A 16,937-nucleotide genomic window follows, 5' to 3' on the forward strand; every position below is an offset into this window, starting at 1 on the left:
GTGGGGCGGGGCGCGGGTCCCGGGCTCCGATTGGCCATAAAAAGGTAAACATCCGGTGGGCGGGGCGGGGCCGGAAGTGGGAGCGGAAGGCGGCGGCTGAAGCGGTTCTGGAGGTTCCAGGCTCGGAGCCGCTGCCTCCGGGTGCCATGGGCCGGGCTGAGGCTCGCTGAAGGGACGCGGGGCGCTGAGGGGACTTGGGGCCGGGCCATGGCGGGCGCTCGGGGAGCCGCCGCCGCCGCCGCTTCGGCCGGGTCCTCGACTTCCTCGGGCACCCCGCCGCCGCAGGAGCCTGGGCTCGGGGAGCTGCTGGAGGAGTTCTCGAGGACTCAGTACCGGGCCAAAGACTGCAGCGGGACCGGCGGCTCGAGGGTGAGTCCGCAGGCGTAACGAGCAGGGGAAGGTTCCTGGGTTTTGGAGAGTTAGGCGGGAAGGCTGAGGTTAGGGGTCAGAGGAAGGAGGAGAGGTCCCAGGACTTGGATCCGGAGAGTAAGGGTCGATGTAAAAACCGAGAAAGGAGGAACCGAGGTCATTCTGTAGCAAGGAAGTAAGTCCTTTCGGTTTGAGGCGGGGGTTTTTGGAGGTCGGGGAACAGAGTGAGGAAATGAGGAGAGTTACTCCCCTGCATCCGGCAGGGACAAAATATTTCTAAAAGTCTAGAGTATTCCTCTGGTTCAAAGGTCAGAATGAAGGAGCTGGAGTAGTGGGGCTGAATGGGAGTCAAGAGATGAACTATGTTGCCTCCTTATACTGTCTGGTACACAGCCTGACACTAAAAGTGGGCCCATCCCTTTCCTTCCCCCTAGAGAGCCGGAGCACAGCCTACACACTCTGTTCCTTTACCAAAAGCAGGCTTCAGTTCCTCTTTTCTCTACCGTTTGGAATTCCCTTCATTCTCATTGCCAGACCTAGATGAAAGCTGTAATCCTCTCTTCAAATGCTTAACAATCTCACTGCAACGTTGAGGGGTTCAGTGTCCCTCCCATGTTATACATGGGAGGGACCAGTTAACACATTGGTTAATAATAACCAATTAACACATTGGTTAATGAACTACACAGTTAGGGCCTGTGACCCTGCAGTAGGTCTTTTCCTGGCATTGAATAATAATCACAGAGGTATATGTCATTTTCAGTGACCTCTCCAGGTCATACACCACCTAATTCTCACACTCAGAGCCCTAGAATCTTCCTTGTACTCAGGTCTTTTCCTTTGTGCAGGTTGAACGCATCGAGAAGAGGTGTCTGGAGCTGTTTGGCCGAGACTACTGTTACAGTGTGATCCAGAATGTGAATGGGGATATCTGCGGCCACTACCCCCAGCACATCGTGTTCCTGGAGTACGAAAGTTCTGAGAAGGAGAAGGACACGTGAGCATCATGTGACCAGGGTGGGCCTGTCTGGGGAGACCTGTCTGGGGAGACTTGGGAACTCTGCAGCTGAGCAGAGCACTGGGCTAGGCAGACTGACTTTCCCCACATGTTAAGCATAATCCACATCTTTGTTTACTTCAGGGTTTGATTGGTAAGTTTGGCAAGGCAGCATGGCATAGATTGGAGCTTGGGAGTCACAGCCCTGGACTTCCATTTCACTCCCATTCTACAGCAGCTAATTGTCCTAAGACTGTTGACTTCACACCTCATCTCTCTGAACCTGTGTCCTTTTTTAAGGGAATGTGGATGTATTAATATGCTTATAAGCCTGACTGAGGTCTCCAGTCTGATTGCTTGAGTTTACATGCTGGCTGCCTTATTTGCTAGCTGGGTAACTAACTTGGGCAAGTTACTTAACTTCTTTGTTAGTTTTTTTTAAAAATATATATATATTTTATTGATTTTGTACAGAGAGGAAGGGAGAGAGATAGAGAGTTAGAAACATCGATGAGAGTGAGTCATCGATCAGCTGCCTCTTGCACACCCCCTACTGGGGGTATGCCCACAACCAAGGTACATGCCTTTGACCGGAATCGAACCCGGGACTCTTCAGTCCCCAAGCCGATGCTCTATCCACTGAGCCAAACCGGTCTCGGCCTTTGTTAGTTTTCTTACTGATTAAGTGCACCTCTTTAGAAAGGTGGCTAGTGCGATCCCTGATAAAGAATGTGGCTCTTATAAGCCTGGCATGTTTGTTGTGAGAATTAGAAGTAAGGGCTACCACTTACTAGTATTTCCGGCCTACCTAAGTCTGAGTGCTTTCGTACAAGAGCAGACACAAAGCACCTGGCCCAGGCTGCAAGTTGTAAGTGGTCAGTGAATGGTAGCAGTGGTTTGACACTAAAAAATAATCACAGCACTTGGGCTCTAGGAAGTGCTTTACGTCAATCACAAAGTTTGTTTCACTTGTTTCTCTGCTTGTTGTGAATTTTAAGGGAATTCTGGGAGCTGTTTGCAACAATATCTATGGAAGCCTGGCCCCATGAATGCCAGCTACACTGGATTCATGCTGTGAAGTGTAGCAGGCCATCCTACCCATCAGTGCATCCAGAAACTGGCTAGAGACTCTGAATCAGTCAAAATCACAGCATAACCAGATGCTCCAGTGATTGATTTGCTCGTTAAGGTTTGAGAAATGCTATTGTAGGCCTACCAGCAGTTGGTGTGGCCCCGTGGTTGAGATCCTTTTCAGCTGGCATTGGAAGGATGAGTAGGGGTGTCCCTAAAATGCCCTTGGGGCCCAGCTTGTACAGGGTCTCAAGGAGAGTGGATCTGAGGGTGTTAGTGATTTTATTTCCTAGCATCCCCACAGATTCTAGGACCCCTGAATCAGACTTTACAGAATCTACATTCTCAGATTGCTCCCTGGATCAGTCTTACATACGCCATAGCCTGAGAACCACTGCTGTGGACCATCGGAAGGCAAAGAAGGCTTTCAAGCAGAACAACCAGTTTGGAGGAGTTGAAGGATAAGCTTTAGCTTTCTCACCTGTGAAGTGGGATGTCCATAAGTATCCCATATCGTGTGCTTGTGGCGGGGTTCACTGAGAAAAATTAATGTATTTGTAAAACAAATTATATGTAGATCATAGAAATTGTGTCGTAGCCTCTGTTGTATAACCCAAGAACTCCAGTAATCTCCAAGCCTAAAGTTTCTGAAAAAGAGCTCTTTTTTTTCCCTTGCCCTCGCCTTCATTCCAACTGTCTTCAGTGCTGACTGGTGGTTTTACAATGGCATTAAGGTACTAAGTTCAGCTGTAGTTCATTTTTTTTTTTTTTTTTAACTCAGCTGTAGTTCAGATGGTGCTTTTCCAGCTTGATTTTGTGAGTGAATCACCTGAAGCTCTAGTTCCAGTGCAGAATCTGACTCGGTAGCTCTAGAGTGGGGCTGAGCTGCGTTTTCTAACAAGCGCCAGGTAATGCCAAAGCAGCCTGTAGCAGTAGTTCTCTAGGAACTCAGTCTTGGTTGCCTCACAGGAGCTTTTCTGGGAAGGAAATAAGTTTAGTGCTGATTCATTCTAGCCCTTAAAGAGAAGGAAATTAACGTTTGTCAAGTGCACACTGTTTGGCATATGTTAAGAGTTTCAGACACTAAAGCCTTGTAGCCATGTAGTGAAAAGGATAGTATCACTTCCATTGTACAGAAAAAGGAAATTTATTTTTATTTTTAAATTTGTAAAAACATATATTTTTGTTGATTTCAGAGAGGGGGAGAGAGATAGAAATATCAACGATGAGAGAGAATCGTCGATTGGCTGCCTCCTGCAAGTCCCACACTGGGGATCGAGCCTGAAACCTGGGCACATACCCTCACGGGGAATTGAACTGTGACCTTCTGGTTTATAGGTCGATGTTCAACCATTGAACCACACTGGCCGGGTCTTCTTCACCCTCTCTGTCCCCGTCTGCCTTTTTTTCCTGCCATCATCAGGGCTTTCCCACCTTGTCTAGCGGAGTGTCACCTGTCAGGCCAGGGATACTGTGGCACATCCCTGTTCCTGGAGTTTGTTTTTACCTTTCACTCCTTAGCAAGGGCTTGAAGTGATACTGAGCGGGTGATGCCTGATTGTTGAAGTGAAGGGAATATATGCATGTTTAGGTGGGAAGTAGAAAATTTTGCTTCTTTACATACTTGGCTTTGGTGTTAATATGACACTAATTAATCTGAGTACACAGGGTAGAATTGGATTAAGGAAGTGGTTAAGTCTGCTTAACACACCTCCCCAGTTTAGCCCCTAATCTGGGAATAGAAGCCTGGACAGGGATCTCTGAATAGCCAAGACATAATGCTCATCAACAAGTGTTCGTTGAGCTATTGCCACGTGGCAGATCTAAGGAATCTGTTTGAAGTCTTATCAGGTAGGTGAAGTCCCTGTCCCTAGGTCTAGCGGGTACCATAGACCCAAAAATTAACAATGACAGTGTGATGATCCAGAACTAGGGAAATATAATGAGGCATGGAGGGTAGTTTTGTACCCATTTCCATTGGGTATCCTGCAGTTCAACTCAGTAATGACACTACCCAGAGATGTATCCATAGGGTAAAGACTCAGTCTGCAAAACAAACCTACGCTTATTCATTCAAATAGAAGTCATGTGCCAAACAGTTGAGTGCTTAGCGCTGTAAGAAAAGATCCTAAGGCCAAGAGAGAATAAAAATAAAAACAGGAACTTTGTTAAGAAACCAGGCTGGTCCTTTGAGTAGGAGAACCAAGAAAATAAACCACCAACTAGTCTAACAAGAATAAATAGGCCTGCCCCTACGTTAAAGGCTGCACAGAGCCCCTAGCAGGGAAATGCTGGCATGCTCTCCACCTTGGTTTGCAGAGGGTATGTTCAGCGGCAGGATTCAACCTGGGAGAATCAAATGTATCTAGAGCACAGAGGGAACTGCTGGTGTGCGCTGAGGGAGAGTCAGTTGGGGATCTACTGATTTCATGTGGTTTGAAAGGGGTGTGACTTGCTGTGGCTCATTACTATGCCTGACTCTTTCTAGAAGTTCCCTTTGCAAACCCTTGCAATAACTACTATACTTCTCAGTGTCAGAAATGGCTTCTCTTTCTCTCTCTGTTCCAGCAAAAATGGCTCTATGTCTTCAGAGTAGCTGACTTTTTTCCCCCTCTCATTTTAAAGGTTCTGAAATCAAGATGACTTAAATTTTAATACTTATGATATAGCATTTTTTTTTTCTTTTCCTAAAAAATCACACACATGATCTGGAATTTAGAGATTAGAGCACTTAGTAAGCTTCAAATGCGTATTCACATACATAGACAGACCTAGCATGGGGTCTTGGTAAAAACAAGCACACACATGCATGCCCCCTCAGAAACCAGCCTGACCTGCCTCTCTCGTCTGTGCGCCAGGTTTCAGAGCACTGTGCAAGTGAGCAAGTTGCAAGACCTTGTTAACCGCAGCAAGATGGCCAGGTGCAGAGGACGGTTTGTTTGCCCAGTGATCCTGTTCAAGGGCAAGGTAAGACCACGCAATAGCCTCACACTCCCAAAGACCCTCTTCTGGGGTACCTGGTTTAATGCAAAGTGTAGGGTAATTTTGTTCTTGGCCTTTGCCAGCCGAGAATTGGTGGTTACTGGGTGCCAGGTGCAGGCCAGAGAGACAGACCAATTCTGATAACCATCTTCAAGAACTGTCTGGGGCCTGGCCACTGTAGCTCAGTGATTGAGTGGCCACCTATGAACCAGGAGGTCACCTTTGCTTGGGGCACATGCCCAGGTTGCTGGCTTGATCCCCATTGTGGGACATGAGGAGATAGCTGATTGATGATTCTCTCTCATTGTTGATGTTTCTCTCTCCCTCTCTCTCTTCCTCTCTGAAATCAATAAAAATATATTTTAAAAAATAGTAAGTCTAGGTAGGGAAGGAATAGTCACATCACAGTGCCCCACCCTGTTTTGTAGCCAGACTGCCTAGGTTCAGACCTGCCTGTGCAAGGCCGTTTTCTCCTCTATAAAATGGGAATAATAATCATGTCTACATCAAAGGTTCATGGAGTAGATTAGATCAAGTCAGTTATGACATTATTATTTATTCATTTTTTTCAATCATATAAATCATTAAGTACTTATTAAATGTGTACTATATTCCATGCACTGTTTCAAGCCTTAAGTTACATCAGCAGTAGACAAAATTCTTTACCCCCATGGAGCTAATATTCTAGTGACTGTTGTTGATTTGACTCCCTTCACCTTTCTATAATTCTTTGACATAATTGATATTCTCATAGTGCAGATGAGACTCAAAGAGGTTAATAATTTCCCCAAGTTTACTTTAAACAACTAGGGAGCTGGGATTTAAACCTATCCCAAAACTTCAGGCTACCACACTAAATTAGAGTCCCAAGGTGTGTAAGAGGAGCTCACCGAAAGGGGCAGCAGTGTGGACTGGCTGACTGTGCCTCGTTAAATGTGGAAGACTCAGTTTGAGAGCACTGGAAGATAAGCAGAATAAGCATGGGCAGGAGGAGTGGGAGGGTGTTCCAAGCGGGTGATACAGCCTGGGAAAAGGCATGGAGGCAGGAAACCTGACTGGAATGGAAGGTCCGTGTAGGAGCTAATTGAGTTCAGAGGCTAACCTGACCAAGCTGTTTGTATTGGCCAGGAGAGCCACAGTGATTCTTGAGCAGACAAATACAAGACAGAGTATCATTTTAAGGAAGATTCATTAGTCCAGGAATAGTGAGTGCAGTCACTTAGCAGGTGTCTGAGTGCATGCGCCATAGCTTTCACCCTGGTAGCTTACAGACTCCAGCTGCAGTTACCCAGCATGAGTGGTCAGGGGTCAGGGTGAGCAGTGAGGAAGAGGGATGTTTCTGCCCTTTTGGGTCTTTTCTTTTGCAAAACGGGAGAAGGGAAAATGGGAAAGGAGAGATAAGAAAGGGAAATTTAGCCAAAGGCTTCCTTAGAAAGTTTTCATGTTCCTGGGAGTTTCCAGAACTCTCTTTTTTTTTTTTTTTAAATCTTTACTGTTGAGATTATTACAATTGTTCCTCTTTTTCCCCCCCTAGCTCCCCTCCACCCGGTTCCCACCCCACCCGGTTCCCACCCATCTCTCTCCCCTTACTCCCCCTTCCACTGTCCTCATCCATAGTTGTATGATTTTTTTTTTCCACACCCCTTTCACCCCTGAGAATTGTCAGTCCACTCCCTTTCTATGCCGCTGGTTTTATTATATTCACATTTATTCTGTTCATCAGATTTTTAATTCACTTTATTTTTTTATTCACTTGATTTTTAGATTCACTTGTTGATAAATATGTATTTGTTGTTCATTTTATCTTTTTACCTTTTTCTTCTTCTTAAAGAATACCTTTCAACATTTTATATAATACTGGTTTGCGGTGATGAACTCCTTTAGCTTTTTCTTATCTGTGAAGCTCTTTATCTGACCTTCAATTCTGAATGATAGCTTTGCTGGGTAGAGTAATCTCGGTTGTAGGTTCTTGCTATTTGCCACTTTGAATATTTCTTGCCACTCCCATCTGGCCTGCATAGTTTCTGTTGAGAAATCAGCTGATAATTGTATGGGTGCTCTGTTTTAGGTAACTGTTTTTCTCTTGCTGCTTTTAATATTCTCTTTGTCTTTTACTCTTGGCATTTTAATTATGATATGTCTTGGTGTGGTCCTCTTTGGATTCCTTTTGTTTGGTGTTTTGTGTGCTTCCTGGACTTGTAAGTCTATTTCTTTCACCAGGTGGGGGACACATTGATTTGGTTGCTTCCCGCAAGCACCCTGACCAGTGCCAGTCTACTATGGGAGAACTGCTGTGCTGGAGACACCCTTATGAGACAAGTCTTGCAAAAGCCTCTGTGCTCAGCTTGGATGGGGCGGAGTCTCAGGGCAGAGCAGACAGCAATGGCTCCCTAACAGCCCTGCCCTAAGAGGCCCCTGGGTCTCAGTGTCCTGCAGTAATCGCTGCAGGCACTTCTGAGAAAAAGCCGCCCTCAAGTTTCGCCCGCTGCTAGGCAGTCCAGCTTCTCCCCGAATGAGTCTGGGTCCCAAGAGTCTCACCCGGAACTGGAGTTCAGAACAGTTGGAAGCTTTTGTGTCCCTCCCTATTGAGAAAGCCAACCGAGTACTCAATTGCCAGCCCTCTCAGCACTCGCGCCTCTCCTCTGAGTCTCAGTGTGTTTTTCTCTCCTTCTAGTTGTAGAATTTCAACTCAGCCAGCCTTCCTGTGGTTCTGGATGATGTCCATTTTGTCTCTTAGTTGAAGTTTTGAAATTGTTGTGCAAGACAGCAGTTTAGGTGTTTACCTATGTCACCATCTTGGTTTCTCCCCAGAACTCTATTTTAAAGATCATTGCTCTATGGAGCATAGTGCTTGTTACTAGAAATTACACAGGAAATACTCAAACCACTGTTTCTCAAAGTGTGTTCCATAGAACCGTAGTTTAATAATGTTTTTGAAAAGCATTCCTTGTTCAACAAGAATGAACAATACTGCATACTAGGTTTGGCCTGATCCCCAAGCTCCAGATTCATAAGGTATGTTGATATGCAAATATTAACGCATAAAGACTCTGAGAAGTCTTGTAGCAGAGAGGCCTGTGTAGCTTTGTCAGGTCTGGTATGTCTCATTTGTCTGCAGATCATGAGTTAGGAACTTCCCTGAATGCATTTGGGAAATATCACCCTGAGCAGCTTGGTCTAGTGGGGTTGCTGAATAACAGATTGTAGCACTTAACAGGCTAAACAGGCCTGCAGAAAGGAGCCCAAGCCAACTGATTTCAGAGGGAGGTGGTGAGTTGGAGGGATTATTGAGGAGGCTTTGGCATTCTTAAATCTTTACGAGGGCTTTTCCATTAATCCTGCTCTCTTCCTTTGCACCTTCTTGTCTAAGCAGTGTGATATCATTTTATGCTCCTTAGCTTCCCCTGACTCAGTCAGTCAGTGTTTACTTAATACCTACTTAGGTGTGTTTTATTCTAGTTGTGTGTTTGAATGCCTGTCATTTCCCTCTCTGCTGTAATCCCTCTGAGGGCAGTGTTCTTGTCTTACTGCTGTCTTCCCAGCACCTGGCAAAGTGCCCTCTGGCTTGTACATACAGGCTCAACAGGAAGGTACTGCTCTTGCATGTAACAGTAGTGGGCCCTCTGCTCCTTTCTAGACGGACAGCAGAGTGAGACAGCCCTTGTCCTCATGGAGCTCAGTGAGTGGGGAAGGAAGACTAGTGAGCAAGCAATTAGAGATTGGGAAAAGTACATGCGTGTCTTCTCTTGTGTAATGGGGATGTGGTCCTCAGAGAAGTGTGGCACTCATTGGGCACTCGGTTACTAGGGCGATGATGGCAGTCTTTATTGCCAACAGTACTTCAGGGGCAGCTACCTCTGCCAGGCTGGGGAAGGGGAATATGTTAAGTGCTTCCTTCCTGATGTTTTTCCATTGATTTTCTGTTTTATATATATATATATATATATATATAATTTCAGAGAACAAGGAGAGGGAGAGAGAGAAACATCAATGATAAGAGTCATTGATCAGCTGCCTCCTGTATGCCCCTTACTGGGGATCAAGCCCTCATCCTGGGCATGTGCCCTGGACCGCAATCAAACCTGGGACCCTTCTGTCTGCAGGCCAATACTCTATCCACTGAGCCAAACCAGCTAGAGCTCCATTGATTTTTAGAGAGAGTGGAAGGGAGAGGGAGAGATATATAGTGAGAAACATCTATGTGAGAGAGACACATTGATTTGGTTGCTTCCCGCAAGCACCCCGACCAGTGCCAGGATTGAGCCTGCAATCAGGGTACATGCCCTTGACCGGAATCGAACCCAGGACCCTTCATTCTACAGGCTGATGCTTTACCCACTAAGCCAAATTGGCTAGGGCTATTTTATTATTTTTAAGTAAGGTATAGTGGACACATAACATTCTATTAGTTTCAGGTGTTCAGCATAATGACTCCATCTTTGCATATTTTGCAAAGTAATCATAATAAGTCTATCTAGCTCACCACACATAGTTAACAGTACTTTTTCTTATGGTGAGAATTTTTAAGACCTATGTCTTGCCGGCCAGTGTGGGTCAGTGGTGGAGCTTTGACCTATGAACAGCTTGATGTGTCAGGGCACATGCCTATGTTGCTGGTTCAATCTCCAGAAGGGGGCATGTAGGAGGAAGCCAGTCAATGATTCTTTCTCATCATTGATGTTTTCTGCCTCCCTTCCTCTCTGAAGTCAATAAAAATACATTTAAAAAAAAATCTACATCACTCTCAAATATGCAGTACAGTGTTATTAACTCTAGTACCATACTGTACATTATATCCCCGTGTCTTATTTATTTTATAACTAGAATTTTTTTTTTAACCTTTTGTGTGATTTTTAAATTTTTTTAATTTTTTAAATATAGTTGATGTACAATATTATGTTAGTTGCAGGTGTACAACCCAGTGATATAACTTACAAAATGATCACCATGATAAATCTAGTACCCATCTGATATCATACATAGTTATTACAATATTATTGAATATGTTCTCTATGCTATACTTTACATCCCCATGACTATTCTGTAACTACCAATTTATACTACTTACTTTATTTTATTTAAAAAATATATATATTTTATTGATTTTTTTACAGATAGGAAGGGAGAGGGATAGAGAGCAAGAAACATCGATGGGAGAGAAACATCGACCAGCTGCCTCCTGCACATCCCGCATTGGGGATGTGCCCACAACCAATGTACATGCCCTTGACCAGAATCGAATCTGGGACCATTTAGTCCGCAGACCGACGCTCTAACCAGTTTTGGCTATACTACTTATTTTAAAAATATACATTTTATTTTATTTTTTAGAGAGAGAATCAGGAGTTAGATTCTGCAATGGTGTGTGGCTTTCCTCAGGCACAGGCCAGGGCCTTTCTGTGGAGGTTGGTGCCCCACTTGGCGAGTTGGCCAACTCATGGCTACTTCTCTGGCTGCCTCAGTTACCAAAAGACAAGGACAAATCAAAGGGATGTGGGAGAACTGGGGCAGAAAGAGATATCTGAACCTTCAACAATTCAAGAAACGCTCTCAGAGCTCAACCACCAAAGAAGGGTATGTGACTGCTCTGAAAATATTTTACAGAAAAATGGCAAAGAAGAGTGAGATTTGGTGCCAGCCGCTCAGATGATGGGAACGGTGGGCATGATAACACATGCCAGTGGAACTCAGATAAGCCACATGCCCTTACCTTCAGGGTCTTTGACACTTCCCTGCGACTGCTCTCTACTTCGCTGCCCTTAGTTTTTGGGCTGGTCACCTTAGCACAGGGGCTGGAGATGGGTCCATGGATGCACTTGGGAAGAGAGTCCAGAAACCCCTGAAATGTGGGGAAACTGGTGTGTCCTTTTTTATTTTTTTCAGGAGAAAGTCTATTTTTATCAGATCTTCAAAATGCTTTTGGATCTAGAAAAAGTTAAGCACCCCCTGTCATAGTTCACCCCGCCAAGGCCAGCAGAAATCCCAGCCCAAGCCCTTAGACTTGCAGATGACCTTCCCACAAATCCGTTCTTGGCCCCGCATTGAAGAGCACCCCACCCAGCCCCAGGTTCAATCCAGGTGGCTCTTCTATTAACTCCCCCATCCCCAGGCTGCCACCACCTTGGAAAGTAAGAAGTTCCCGCTTACACCCTCTCCTGTGGGAGCACAGCCATTTCCTCCATTTGCGGACAGGTAGAGAGGGTGAGGCGTTGTTTTGTGGTCTTCCACGGACCCACTTGACATTGAGGAATGGCTTCACCCTCTCTGTCACCTTGCAGCTTCCATTCTCTCATGTAATCGCCCAGCCACCCTGACTGAAACCCCAGCCTTTAGCTAAACTCTGGGCTGGCTGGCTTCCCCAGCCCCCGTTACCTCCTCCCATTTCCCAGCCCTATGAGATCTCCTGGAACACAACACAACTTAATTAAAGATGAAGCCTTAACATTAGATGCATTCAAGTTCATGCAAGTTGGTGGTTTCTAGAATTCTAGCTCTCAAAACACTTCTTAAGTGATGAGGAAAAGAGTAAAAGGATATATAAGCACATCTCTAGCTACATTTCCTTAATACTGAGGAGAGAAAAGAAAAATATTATATATATATATATACACACACACACACACACATATATATATACTTTATTGATTTTTTACAGAGATGGATAGAGAGTTAGGAACATCAATGAGAGAGAATCATCGATCAGCTGCCTCTTGCACACCCCCTTCTGGGGAATGTGCCCACAACCAAGGTACATGCCCTTGACAGGAATCGAACCTGAGACATTTCTTTTTTTCTTTTTCTTTTTAATATATTTTATTGATATTTTACAGAGAGAAAGGGAGAGAGCTAGAGAGCTAAAAACGTCGATGAGAGAGAAACATCGACCAGCTGCCTCTTGCACACCCCCTACCGGGGATGTGCCCGCAACCAAGGTACATGCCCCTGACTGGAATCGAACCCGGGACCTTTCAATCCGCAGGCCGACGCTCTATTCACTGAGCCAAACCGGTTTTGGCAATGTGTGTGTGTGTGTGTGTGTGTGTGTGTGTGTGTGTGTATATATATATATATATATATATATGTTTTTTTTTGTTTTTTTTTACAAAAAGCACCCAGGCATTTCTCCCTTTATTGGCTCTCCTGCTTCAAAGGTTGCCCACCCAGCACTGAACGGTTCCAGGTAACCGTAAGCCCACAGGCTTTGGAGGTAGGTGGGTCTAGATCAGATCTCATTGTGTGACCTTACACATTACTTCACCTGCCTGTGCCTGCCACATGGACTTCATGAGCTCATGAAAACCGTGTACGGATGGTGTAACCATCAGATCTTACCCAGGTACACGTGTGACAACCTCTAAATGAATCAGTCAGTAGCACTCTGGTGCTACTCGTCTGGGGAGATACCCCCTTGACAGAGGCTGAAGATTATATTATATATGGGCATCTTTCTAGTCGACTGCTGTGGCCTTGATGCTGATAAGGTTTCAGTGAGTGCTCCTGAGCCCATTTTGCTGGAAGAATCAGAGGAGTCCAAGTGTTCTTTTGGCTGCATACTTCAGAAAGCTGACTGGTCAGAGGGTGTAAACCTCAGTTATAAGACAAAGAAGTTCTGTGTGGATCTAATGTATAGCATGGTGATTATAGTGATACTTGAAAACTGCAGAGAGATGATTTTTATTTTATTTTACTTTTAGAGAGAGAGAAACAATTTGTTGTTCTACTTATATATGCATTCATTAGTTGATTCTTGTATGTGCACTGACCGGGATCGAACCCACAACCTTGGTGTATCAGGATGATACACCAGCTGAGCTACCCGGACAGGGCTACTGAGAGATGAGTTTAAATGTTTTTACCACAAAAAAAAGAAAAGCTGATTATGTGACATCATGGAGGTGTTGAGTAACAGTATGGTGGTAATGATTTTGCAATATATGAGAGCATCAAATCAACATGTTGTATATCTTAAACTTTCATAATGTCATGTCAGTTATATTTCGGTAAAGCTGGGGGGTAAAAAAACGATCTGAACCTGAAAATTCTGTTTTTCTTTCAGCACATTTGCAGGTCGGCTACGCTGGCTGGATGGGGGGAGCTGTATGGACGAACTGGCTACAACTACATTTTCTCAGGTGACTGTTAAGCTGTGTCCTCTGTGACGTAAGAACAAGGGCCCAGTCATAGGGAATGGCCACCCCTAGCCACAGTGGCAGGTGACATCGGTGGAGGGTGGGAGCAAGCGTGGGAGAGGCTAGGTGCCTTTCGCCACCCAAGGGGAAGCCTGCCAGCATAGGGGGCATCTGGTGCTGAAAAGACACAAGTAGGGTTGGAGCTGGTGGGGGCAGGCTGGTCAGGACTCCCCTGGGTGGAGCCCCTGGAACCAGCGCCTCGGTGCTCACAGACTGTCTCTGGCAGGGGGTGCAGACGATGCCTGGGCGGACTCAGAGGACATCACGGAGGAGGACTGTGCTCTCCGGTCAGTGCCACGTTGGTATGGGTTGGGCTGGCGTTGGGGTCGGGTGTCTGACCAGTGGTGGCCCTTTTCAAACTGATTCAGATTCATCCTTGGTCTAGGTGAGTGGATGGCTCCCTTCCTCCCACACTAAGTCCATAATACAGGGTTGTTGAACTCCATCATGTGGCTTTACACCAGAGGGGACTTGATTGAGTACATGAGCAGTCTCTCTTCACCCTGGCTCACATGAGGATTCAAGAAATAACGTCCTAGTCCAGACACTGGTGTGTGTGTGTCTTTAAGCCCTAACAGTTTCCAGAGCGTGGCCAGGGAGGTGACGGCCAGCTTGCCTGCCAGTGTCACACAGCACACTTGGTGCTGAGCCGCAGGGCAAGCGCTTCAGTACCCAGGCGAGAGATGTAGAGAGAAGATGCTCCGTAGCTTTATCAGGTCCTCGCCGGTGTAGGTCAGTGGATAGAGCGTTGGCCTCTGGACCGTAGGGCTCTGTGTTCAATTCCAGTCCAGGGCACATAACTTGGTTCCAGGCTCCTCCTGACCCCGGCCCTGGTTGGGGTATGTGCAGAAGGCAACCAGTTGATGTGTTTCTTTCACATCAGTATTTCTCTCTGTTTTTCCCTCTCTCTCCCACTTTCTAAAAATCAATGGGAAAGTATCCTCACCAGAGGATTAAAAACAAAAGTACAATATTTTGGCCCCTGTAAAGGCAGGAAAGGGGCCGCTTCACACTGTTCGTACTTCTTTCCAAATGTTCTTAGAAAACAGCAGTATAGGCTATTTTGGAAAAGCTCCTTTGCATGGTCTGCACCACATGGGAAGTCTTTAATGGGTATCAAGTGTCTCTGGAATGCACATGGGCACCCTCGCAAGATCAGCTGCCCAACATCACGGCTCAGTCCCTGGAAGGCCTCAGCTGTGCCTGGGGTTCTGCCTGTGGCCGGAGAGCAGCGGCCTGGCTTGTGCTCAGGAATGTTTGGCTCTTCCCCCGAGATCAGCCAGGCCTTCTTCCACAGCTTATGCTTTTGGTGAGGAGTCTGCTAAGGACAGCTAAGCAGTGGACATAAAAAAGAATTAATGGGGACTGTTTGCTCATTCTACTTTTGCCTTAATCTGTGTGACTGATCGAAAGGGGATTAGGAAGATTTTTATCTTTCTCCTGGCTTCACAGGCCTGCTAAATAGAAAGAATTCAGTTGGCTAGTATTTCACATTCGGTTGATAAGATAGCTTTCAAAAGTCCATCTGCCAGCAAGAATGTCAGTCTGTTCTGATATGAGCAAACCACAGCTAAAAATAGTCACAAAGGTGGAGGGATATAAACTCTATAATGGAAGCTCAAATACTCTCTCAGCCATCAGCTTGCTGCTCTTCAGAACTTGGAGATTATCTTGGGTCTTCTGGCTTACTGTCAACTGGGCCAAAAAGCCTTTCCCTGGCTCAGGGCTGCAGCTTGCTTCTTTGAAATGCATCCCAGAGGAGGTAACCTCTTAGAAAGTCAACTTCTCCAAATCTTTCCTAGAACCAGTTTTCCTGCCTTCCCTTCCCTCCATTTTCTGGAGAAGGGAAACGGGTTCTTGGCAATAATACCTGTATTTCTCTGAACAAGCTCACCAACCCCCAGTTCTTTTTTTTTGAATGAGCGTGCAGTGCAACTTCTCCCTCTGGCTCTTTGTTTCAGAAGTTCCGACACACATCTTTTTGATAAGGTCAGAGGCTATGACATCAAGCTGCTTCGGTACCTGTCAGTCAAATACATCTGTGACCTGATGGTAGAGAACAAGAAGGTGAAGTTTGGCATGAAGTAAGTACAGGGCACCCGCTGTTAAAGGGGCAGAAGCGATGTGTTCACAGGCTTTCGGGTTGGTGGCAGGACGTAGCGGTTACTGAGGGCTCACCCCATGCCAGGCCTTAAGCTGAGGACTTTCTGTCATCCTCACATTGTACCTTCACACAGCCCTGCAGCAGGCTCTAGTGTTGCCCGTGTTGCAGGCAGGAAACTGAAGCACAGAGAGGTTAAATAACTTGCTCAAGTTCATCCAGATAGTAACGAAGGAGCCAGGAGTCTCCAGCCTGTGCTCTGCTGCCTCCTCTGAGACACCCTTGAAGGTTTTCCTTTGACTCCCAAGTTCTACACAATCTCTGGTAGATCAGAGTCTCTTATAGTGTGACAACAACAACAAAAATCGGTATATATTCAGTTTTTCAAATATGCAGCAAATCTTCGTGTGATAAGGCAGAACTTGAAAAATTGGAACCCTTGTGAGGGTGATGAAATTGTAGATTTTCTGGACATTTTTTTTTAATAATATTGACTTCTAATTATGCTGAGGTTGTCCTAGAAAATAAGGCATAAGCTCTCCAGATACCTGAATGTCTCTTATCCCTCCTCCTTCATCTGTCAAGACAGTCCTAAGTCTTTACCCTTGTTCTTGTTCCCCTGAACAAGATGCTGCTTGTTCCCCCCGTTTAGGAGTGTCCTCAATGAGTATCGAGGTGAGGGCCCCCAAATTTATTTGGCTCTCATCTTACACCACATTTCATGTCAAAGTGGCCGTGCTGCCTTCACTGTGGGACGTAGGTGGAAGGTTGTTCTGCAAATATAGGTTCTGGTTGTGTTGCTGCAGTATTAGAGGGAGAGGAACCTCGCTCGCTTGATATGTTCGGATAGGGGCAAGCTCCCTTTCTTAACTGTTCAAAGTCAACATTGCTGAAGGAAACCATTGGTAACGCTAAAGAGGAGTTTGTTTAGCAAGAGATTCTTTTAAATTGTCACGGTGCTCATTGGGGAATGGTGTGTCTGTGTTGTGATGTCATAACACATTGTGTCCTGTCTTGTAGTGTAACCTCCTCCGAGAAGGTGGACAAAGCCCAGCGCTATGCCGACTTCACTCTCCTCTCCATCCCGTATCCAGGTAGGGAGTCTTTTCAGGGTCTAGTCAAGTGACAGGCTTCCAAGGACCCGGGGCTCTTGGAGGCCGTCGGAGGCCTTTTCACGTAGCGTCCCAGAGCTTTCTGGGAGGATCTTGTCGGTGAGCACAGCACACTG

The 16,937-nt window shown here is 45.8% G+C and overlaps 1 protein-coding gene across 9 annotated transcripts in view; it reads left to right on the forward strand.

Moving 5' to 3' along the window:
- Window positions 1–52: 52 nt before the first annotated feature.
- The window catches only part of MTMR14 (myotubularin related protein 14), a 48,345-nt gene continuing 31,460 nt past the window's right edge, over window positions 53–16,937 (forward strand). For 2 of the 9 annotated variants that reach the window (XM_036431023.2, XM_036431025.2), the window contains exons 1-7: window positions 58–369; window positions 1,218–1,366; window positions 5,296–5,404; window positions 13,476–13,551; window positions 13,835–13,895; window positions 15,570–15,692; window positions 16,730–16,803. In XM_036431023.2, coding sequence (XP_036286916.1) covers window positions 208–369; window positions 1,218–1,366; window positions 5,296–5,404; window positions 13,476–13,551; window positions 13,835–13,895; window positions 15,570–15,692; window positions 16,730–16,803 — 754 coding nt within the window. In that variant the 5' untranslated portion in view covers window positions 58–207. Of the gene's footprint in view, window positions 370–1,217; window positions 1,367–1,666; window positions 1,774–5,295; window positions 5,405–13,475; window positions 13,552–13,834; window positions 13,896–15,569; window positions 15,693–16,729; window positions 16,804–16,937 lie in introns of those variants that run through there. The other 7 variants (XM_036431026.2, XM_036431028.2, XM_036431022.2 and 4 more) reach the window with 6 other exon arrangements.

Source organism: Pipistrellus kuhlii, unplaced genomic scaffold, assembly GCF_014108245.1.
Source record: "Pipistrellus kuhlii isolate mPipKuh1 unplaced genomic scaffold, mPipKuh1.p scaffold_m20_p_11, whole genome shotgun sequence".
NCBI lineage: Eukaryota > Metazoa > Chordata > Mammalia > Chiroptera > Vespertilionidae > Pipistrellus > Pipistrellus kuhlii.